This window comes from Mytilus trossulus, chromosome 6 (assembly GCF_036588685.1).
Source record: "Mytilus trossulus isolate FHL-02 chromosome 6, PNRI_Mtr1.1.1.hap1, whole genome shotgun sequence".
Lineage (NCBI taxonomy): Eukaryota > Metazoa > Mollusca > Bivalvia > Mytilida > Mytilidae > Mytilus > Mytilus trossulus.
This window is the reverse complement of record NC_086378.1, coordinates 70,849,014-70,858,377: the sequence shown is the minus strand read 5'-3', so window position 1 is coordinate 70,858,377 and position 9,364 is coordinate 70,849,014. Positions and strand designations below refer to the sequence as shown.

Sequence of the window (9,364 nt, the reverse complement as noted above, 5' to 3'; positions counted from 1 at the left end):
TCAATTATATTTATCTCAGTATAAAAGACTTTAAGTAACTCAAAATGGGACTCAGGGAGTTAATTATTGCTTAAATTCAGACATACTATTATAGTTTATAACACCTGTTTGTCAGATATAATATTGCTAAGACTAACATTTATTAAATTTGATAGTCTTATATTCTAGACACTGATGTCTTCTTTTTTAAAAGTACAATTATTTTGAAAACTAAGACCAGCGACTTGAAGCTAGATCAATCTTTTATTTAAACCTCAGCTACTGTATAGTAAGAAATTATAAACATAAATCGGGAAAATACGGCGAATATAGATGTCGTCATGAAAACAAGAAATTTAGGCCTTTTTAATAGTTATGAATAAACCTTTCTTTCCATTTATATTCTAACAAAGTGATACTTTTACATGGAACCGTTTCGCAACAAAGAGACTCGGTTCGCAGATTAATTTTTTTTTATATATAAAATTGAGAATGGAAATGGGGAATGTGTCAAAGAGACAACAACCCGACCATAGAAAAAAATAACAGCAGAAGGTCACCAACAGGTCTTCAATGTAGCGAGAAATTCCCGCACCAGAAGGCGTCCTTCAGCTGGCCCCTAAACAAATATATACTAGTTCAGTGATAATGAACGCCATACTAATATAATTTCCAAAATGTACACAAGAAACTAAAATTAAAACAATACAAGACTAACAAAGGCTTCTGACTTGGGACAGGCGCAAAAATGCGGCGGGGTTAAACATGTTTGGGAGATCTCAACCCACCCCCTATACCTCTAGCCAATGTAGAAAAGTAAACTCATAACAATATGCACATTAAAATTCAGTTCAAGAGAAGTCCGAGTCTGATGTCAGAAGATGTAACCAAAGAAAATAAACAAAACGACAATAATACATAAATAACAACAGACTACTAGCAGTTAACTGACATGCCAGCTCCAGACTTCAATTGAACTGACTGAAAGATTATGATTTCATCATATGAACATTAGGCACAATCCTTCCCGTTAGGGGTTTAGTATCATACCACCATAACATATATGAGAAGAACATAACCCGTGTCATGCCAACAACTGTTTTTTGCATAAATGTGTTTAGTTCCGATGCAAAGACCCTATAAGTGAATCAATATTAACGCCAAAATATGCAATCTTTAATGACCTGACAACAGTATCGTAACTATATCCCTTCTTCTTAATAAGTCTATTCAAAGGTTTTGTTAGTTTCTGAGGTAAATACTGACACCTTTGTGCTTTATAAAGAATATTTCCATAAAAAATTGGATGTGAAATACCTGAACGTATAAAAAGTCTGCATGTTGAGCTATATTTACGAATGATGTCCTTATACCGATGATAAAATTTAGTAAATGTTTTGACTAGTTTGTGATATCGAAAACCCTGGTGTAATAATTTTTCAGTAACTTACACAAATTTCTCTCGTTAAAATCCAAAACATTGTTGCATACACGAGCGAATCGTACAAGTTGAGATATATAAACACCGTAAGATGGTGACAAGGGAACGTCTCCATCTAAAAATGGATAATTAACGATAGGAAATGAAAAATCATCTCTTTTATCATAAATTTTAGTATTTAGCTTTCCGTTAGTGATATAGATATCAAGATCAAGGAAAGGGCAGTGGTCATTGTTAGTATTAGCTTTATTTAAAGTAAGTTCAACAGGATATTTTTTTTTAATATACATACTGAAGTCGTCATTATTGAGAGCCAAAATATCACCCAAATATCTAAAAATATTATCAAATTCGTTTATCAGATGTTGTTTCGATAGGTCTTTGCCTATTTTTGTCATAAATTGTAACTCATAGCAATACAAACACAGGTCCGCAATAAGTGGTGCACAGTTAGTCCCCAGTGGAATTCCAATAATCTGACGATATACGGAATCCCCAAAGCGAACACAAATGTTATCTAGTAAAAATTCAAGGGCATATAGAGTATCAAAGCATGTCCAATTAACATAGTTTTTTTGTTTATTGCAATGTTACAGTTACATAATCAAGGAATCAAAATCTTTTATATGTCGGTCAAATGTTGTAAATATTAATAATCCAAATCTGATTTTAAACGGTACAAACCTCATACAGTGAACAGTAACTTATATTTACTGTCAAATTTTAAGTAATGGTAGAAAAACAATTCATCATGGAAAATGGGAAACTACGCATATACTATAGTTTAAAATTTTAATTTTCAGTTGAAAGTCAGAAATTTTAGGATTTTTTTCAAGATTAAAAATAGTATATTAAAAAATAAGAATAAGTGTGTGTGAGATAGTAGTGGGGCATTTACTATGTTGCCATATGCTTTTAAAACCACTGTCGTAAATGCTTTTTGAGGTCGATCAATGCATTTGAATGGGGACATATAGCTGGAACCCCCCTTTTATCCTGGGTTGGGACCCCCTCCTTTTAAAAAAAACTGGATCCGCCCCTGAAATAGCTTACTCATAATTGCTATAAATATTACTGAGTATTAGATATTTTTGCTCTTTAACATATATGAAAATGCCACGGTCACTGACGCGGGTACTGGATGTCTCAGCTGCTCATTCCTACTAATAAAACATCGAAGTGTCCCTAAACCATATGTGCCGAATGAAGATAAATATGTGACATGTATTGTTTTTCGTTCTGTTGGTATTGAAGACGAAAATCATTACTTTGACAAGATTTTTTTTTATTAGCCTAGAAACTGACGTGATGACCATTCCAATACGGTTTACTTTCAATTCTTACTTTGAACTTCACCTTTTTCGGAACTTTCAAGTTTTATCTAGTTTAAATCTTCAATGACAATCGAATATATAAACATTATCCTTAAAAGAAGCGAATTCTAGACAACCTTTCAATCTAGTTCTATACATGTTTTTGTAATGCTAATATTTACTATAACCAGAGACATATAATACATTGTATTATATATATGTCTCTGCTATAACTTATACTTTGGGAACGATATCAAATATAAATTTGTCCAATCAGACAAAGTGTTTGTCATATGTACAACTATTTCTGCGCTATTAATGTATCTTAAATAATTCATTATGCTATAATCATTGTGAAATTGTTATAGTTTGAGTAAATGCCTCTTGAGGGGTCAAGATCTTGATAGCTTATACGGAGATTTTACCTGTATATTCCGGTTTTACATCCGGAAATTACACAACAAAATTTGTTTTGGAACGAGGCAAACAAATAAAAGACAGCTGGTGATTTTCAGGGTTTATTCAAAAGTATTATAGGGATATAAGCTAAATTTGCCATACAATATGACTTGATTAAGTGGTGATCAATGTATACTTCCAATATAGTATCTCACAGAATTGTTACAGAAAAGCGTACCTGTCGGCGGACGGGACTGTCCCGATCAGGTTGCAATATTGGAAACAACGTTAAGGACCGCATATCTTAGATCAATTACTATGTTCACAGTTGAATTGTATCGTCTGCAATCCAAATAGACATGTTTAATAGAATTACAGACTTTCGAAAGGTAATGGCTAATGCTGATCTGAAAAAGGGGGGGAGGTGATCATCTTGGACATCTTCTTCTTCTTCTTCCAGGTAAGGAACCGGATTCATTGCTGAATGTTAATGGTTCCGCGCGAAAACTTTACGCAGTGTCGGGCAACACAGAAAGATTTCTCTTGGCTATTCACAAATTACATCTGTGGTACAAACCATTTTGATATTATCTCCTGAAGTTTTATAAACAAATAAAACTGTCAAATTCATATTTGAAAGAGAGATCAAACTAAATAAAAGTTGCATGTTTATTAATAATATCCCACGTACGTACATGACATATAACAATATTGTTACTGAGTACTCTACAATAATTTAACTTTAAAATACAACTGTACATACAAAATGTAACATGTATTTGCATCCTGCTTTTTTCTAGATAATGTCAGCACAAACACAAATGTATGACGCAGTCGCTGCTACTTAAGTTACAATTTACAAACTTCTTACAATTCAGCGAATTCAAAGTTTGTCTTATTTAAGTCTATATTAAGCCAACAGATTACATGTACATGTACATGTTCTACACGTATATCTTTATATTAAAAAATCTATAAACGATGTAACTTTTTCATTTAAAGTATCTTTTTGTTGTGATTTGGATAAAGGAAAGTTTTGTTATAATCTTTCAAAATTTGCAATTTTAGTATGTACATGTATGCTAACTTTTATATAAATTTGTACATTTTTCTCAGTTTCATAATTATCATATAACAACTGACTATCTAAAAATACTAATAAATGTTTCGGTCTACTTTTTTGGCTATATATACATGTATATATAAAAACACACTGTGTCACATATTTGTAATTGAGCTGGATTACCCCAGCAGGTTGAGAAACTACCACAAGTTTTAAATGATAGATTTATATACTAAGCAGAAATCGTACATAACATACAGTACATGTAGATGCATTTGTACTTGTTTTAAAAACTATTGAGTCTCTTGAAAAATTTTCTCTTGAATTTGTTTGGGTCTAAACTAGAAACTCCTCGAGAATTAACCTTTACAAGGTTACTGATTATTTAGAGGTCACAAAAAAAGCAATGATATATATATAGAACGGGGACCCAATTATTTGCCCCATTGGAACGCATTGAAAATCATAGTAAATACATAGGGTCCTGTTCAATAAATAATTTTGATAGCCACCTTGGGACTTCTGGTTCATGTTAGGCATTCATTTTGAAGTGTCTAAGTACAATCTCAGTGCCTCATGACCGGCATTCCGTTGCAAAATTTAGTTTTTATTGACAACAGGGTCAGTCTGTCTACTTCCGGGAAAGAATAAAGGCTAGAATTTTGGCAATTTACTCTATGTACTGACGCCAGATTACATTTAAATCAATCAAAATTTTAATAGAAATTCAAACTACAAAGCCTACCCTTTCAAATAAATCTACATTCAGTTACAGAACTAGTGAAATAATAACACTACACAATTTATAACAAAAGTTATATATTTTTTTTAAGAACTACATTCGTGGGTACCGGACTGGTTGCCATAACTGGGATCCTATTCCATATGGGAGATTATTTTGCTACATAAATTTCATGTAAAATTTATGAATTATGATTATTTGAACATTTTTCTTTTCCTGTAGTTTGAAAACATCTGAATGTTGAATTGATAAACAGAACAGTTGCAATTTTATGAATCATGATATAGTATTGTCTAAAGTGAAAAAAAAGACAACTTAACATATATTTATACAATAAACCACTGTTTCCCTACAGATAAGTTATATAATAAATATATACAAATGTACATTCATTCATCTACAAAACATGTTAACCAAGTTTATAAAGAAATGGTTGTGTTCTCCCTCTCATCTTAAACAAGTAGATTTTTACAGTTTACTTGGGTTGGTTTTGAAGTTACAAATGTAGCACAAAAATGTATGCCCTTACATATATACTGTATAAAATATTCTTGAAATATCTCTTTTTTTTATTCAAATTCATGTGGAAACTTGTTTTTGATGAAGATCTTGTTGTTTATTCTAGAAATATTGAATGTTTGATGGGTTTTTGTCTAATTTTCATATACCTGTAGCCCTAATTGTTTGTTTATTTATACCCTAAACATTTTATACTCAATATGACAAACATATAGTGATACAAAACTTAACAATTTTGTCACTTCAGGAAAAATGCAACAAATTAAATAGCACTGTTTTGTGTTTACCTATTGGTTTATAAAGATTAATAGTGCATAATTATGATGTCTGTGTGATCAATCACCCAATGAAAGGGCATTTTACCTTAGGTATATACATCCTTTTAAAGTTATGTAAACATGTTTAGAAATTTTTACAGTTTACATGTAAACATTACATTTTTCATAATTGAACCACTTTAGTGACTTGAACAACTATATATATTTCAAATTAATTGAAGTTTTTAAAAAAAAGTTGACTTCTGCGCAACCTTTTTTACAATTATTCACAGAAGCAACTTTTTGTAAATTGGTCACATTACATGTACATGTTATAATATCCAATAGTTCTATATAAACAATGAAAGACTAAAATGGCACCCAGAGAAATGACTTTTAAAAAGTTTTAGACTCCTAATTTAGGCAAATTTACATTTCACTAAAATTTTCAAAGAGTGCCTTCCCTGGATCCCATGTATGCCTTGAAATCTTTTTTTTTTTTTATCATTTATTACTGTATGGCTCCATTGACATTTGAAGTAAACAAAAAGTACTTTCTTTTATTTCTGTGTAGATTTACAGAGATCCAGTAAAGAAATGCATCAATTTTTTGATAAATATTACATTTTTAGTTTGTCTAAATGCATTACATGTATGATCATGTATACTGTCACAGGAATTAATAGTTTGGACTAGGCGTAGATGCAGTCATTTATTTAATAGCAGAAGTATAATCTAAATATTTTAGTATAATACATGGTACAGTTTAAAATTCAATGATTATAGAAATTGCAGGTGTAAATTTCACTGCTAAGTCTATTTTCCACTAATCTCCTAACACCTGGTCAGTATAAGGGATATTGTGACTTTTTATCCTGTGACTTTTTTTCCGTTTACCTAAAATGTATGTTCACCTCTCAGGTACTCAAGGAATCCAACTGAGGCAATAGATAAAAGTCATTTAATTTGTATCTTCCACAAGTTTTAAACATGTTAAAAGTTGTCAAGTACATGTATATGGTCTCCAGCTTATTCCACCAAGAAAAACTAGCCGCCACGAAATAGTCCAAAAGCGGTGCTCAAAAGTAGTGTTAAAACACCTTAAATCAAATCAAATCAAGTGTTAACTTGACTATGCCCTCCGATGAAAATTATTGTGATAAAAAAGAGAACACATGTAGACATTGCAAACAAGATTGGACATCTTGCTTCAAGCAAACTGTTGCGCTCATGTTTTGTTTGTAATTATAAAGTGATACATGAAACTTTAACATAGATTTGTCTTTAAAATTGAGAAAATCTAGTGTTCTGTACAATATTAATCACTTTTAATTTTTTTTAAAGTATAAACATCAACTAACTTTGTCAGAGGATGTGAACATACATGTACATCAAGTTAATTAAATGTCGCCAATAACTTTTTTCCACCTATTTAGGACTTTATTACTACAATTGACTGTTAAAACACCATTATTTGAATGCCTTAGGAACAAATAAAAGTATCATTGGACAAATAATGGAGATATCTGTTTATTTTATAGCCTCCATGTGATAGACAATCAATACAATAGTTATAGGCACATTACAGTAACTGTTTCTTGTGGTAAGGGTTATGTTATTGAGCTAAATAGATTTTCCTTATTAATTGATGTTTATAGAAACTAGACCAATTTACCGGAGGAAATTGTTTTCTACTTATAGTATTGAATTGGAACTGAAAGAAAAGGAACATTGTCCATTGTGACTTTTATTACATGGCTTTCTAATGCTAAAAGTAGGAATTTTGCTGATGCATTGAGTTAACAAGTGTACTTCTCAGATTAAATTGAATGGTCTCATTCTAAAGTTCATTTTGACATACATTTGGTAACCAATCAATGGAGGCAAGTTTATTTGAACAACTAGTGATACTGTAAAGTCAAATATTATTGCTATTATTTTTTCATTGGGAAAAATGTGTCGGGCTACATTGGAATAATTTTAACTCACATTTTGAAATTTTTTTGATCACTTTGTCACGTTTTATGAATAATAATTTTTTTAGAATGACTATCATATTCAAAATTGTTTCTCTTTTTACAAGTCTCACTTGCTAGAACATGTATCCCATACTCTAACTCAATGCATTTGATACAATGCTATTTATTTTGATTGACAAGTAGGTAAGTTGCTGCTGTCATGTTCTGCTAAATATACATGTATCTTAATACAAATCTGATCAACATAATTTTAGTTAATTAATAAGCACAAGGCAATGAAAGATGGGGTAGAGTAACTTAGTAAGGATTCAAAAAGATTCAGAGATGCAAGTCTTAACAAAAAAACATGTTTCTTCATTGTACGGTTACACAAATAACTACAGGTTTTTTTTAAGTGTTTTGCTGGTATAGTCTATAGATCTGGTTCAGAAGTTTAAACAAATAACCAATTTCCAGCTCCTCTTGTTAAAGGTCATGTTTATCTTAATGTGTTTAGAGTATCAGACTGGGATAAGGAAAAAAACAAGACTGTAATTGGTTTAGTGTCAGAAAGTGGTTTGTCAATTAATTAATTAATCCAAGGGTAATGTAGGAAATAATGTACTTTTTCTCTAGATAATTGTAAGGAATTTATAGTGAGACTATGTTCTGCTGATTATACAAAATGTATCATAGTGTTATTAAACTGCTGTAATACCCATGCCATTCAATATTAAAGTGTATTTGTCAATATGCATGTAATACACTGTGGACAAGATGTTGATTTAAAATTCTCAATATAATCAGGTTTTGTGAAATCCAGTTATAATAAAATTTAAAACTATGTAAATTCAATTTCAGATTTCATGATTATGATTTGTTCTGATAAGTTCATCACAATTCAAATATAAAGCTGCCATTCAAAAAAATTTCATTTATGATAATATTGTTTGTTCTCCGGTTTTGTTGTTTCCAGGTATCAAAATCTATAAAACCATATAAATTCAAATTCAGATTTCATGATTTTGATTTGTTCTGATAAGTTCATCACAATTCAAATATAAAGACTATAAAATTGCTATAAAAACATGTCAGATAAAGTTTATCCCATAATTGGTCTGTCTGTTAACTTTTCATGGATAGGTGGATACAAATTGTTGAGTGTTTTTAATACAAATCCCCATTTGTTGATAAAATCAAGTCTACATGATGTTTATCATAAATATTTTAATTTCCATATGATTGAAATATATTGTCGGCCAACCATATACATGTTATCATGAAATTACAGCATATTATGATACACAGAAATCATATAAATACATGTTGTATGTATACATGTACCAAGTATTTATTTGTCAATTATAGGATTTAAGGCTTTTAATTTAAGTTGAATGATAAAGCAGTTTGTATTTGTATCAATTTGTAATAGCTATGTTGTTAGTTTGTTACAGGTTTTTGATAAAGGATAAATATATTTAGTGCTTAAGACAACTTCAGTTTTAAAGTTTTAAAATGTTTGTAAAATTTGGACTGAAAATTAGAACTTGAAATTTTGTTGAATTATTTATAAACAATTAAATGTAATATAATTAGATGTAAGAATATACATGTATAATTGAAAAAGATGAGACAAATACCCAACAAATTATAAAAAGTAAACAACAGTAGTAGACCCAGAGGGGGGTTCGGG

General features: G+C 30.3%; 1 protein-coding gene across 2 annotated transcripts in view; it reads left to right on the top strand.

Moving 5' to 3' along the window:
• Positions 1 to 3,189: 3,189 nt before the first annotated feature.
• Positions 3,190 to 9,364, top strand: part of LOC134721779 (breast cancer anti-estrogen resistance protein 1-like) — a 48,635-nt gene continuing 42,460 nt past the window's right edge. The window contains exon 1 of one of the 2 annotated variants that reach the window (XM_063584988.1): positions 3,190 to 3,521. In XM_063584988.1, coding sequence (XP_063441058.1) covers positions 3,492 to 3,521 — 30 coding nt within the window. In that variant the 5' untranslated portion in view covers positions 3,190 to 3,491. Of the gene's footprint in view, positions 3,522 to 7,297; positions 7,317 to 9,364 lie in introns of those variants that run through there. The other variant, XM_063584990.1, reaches the window with a different exon arrangement.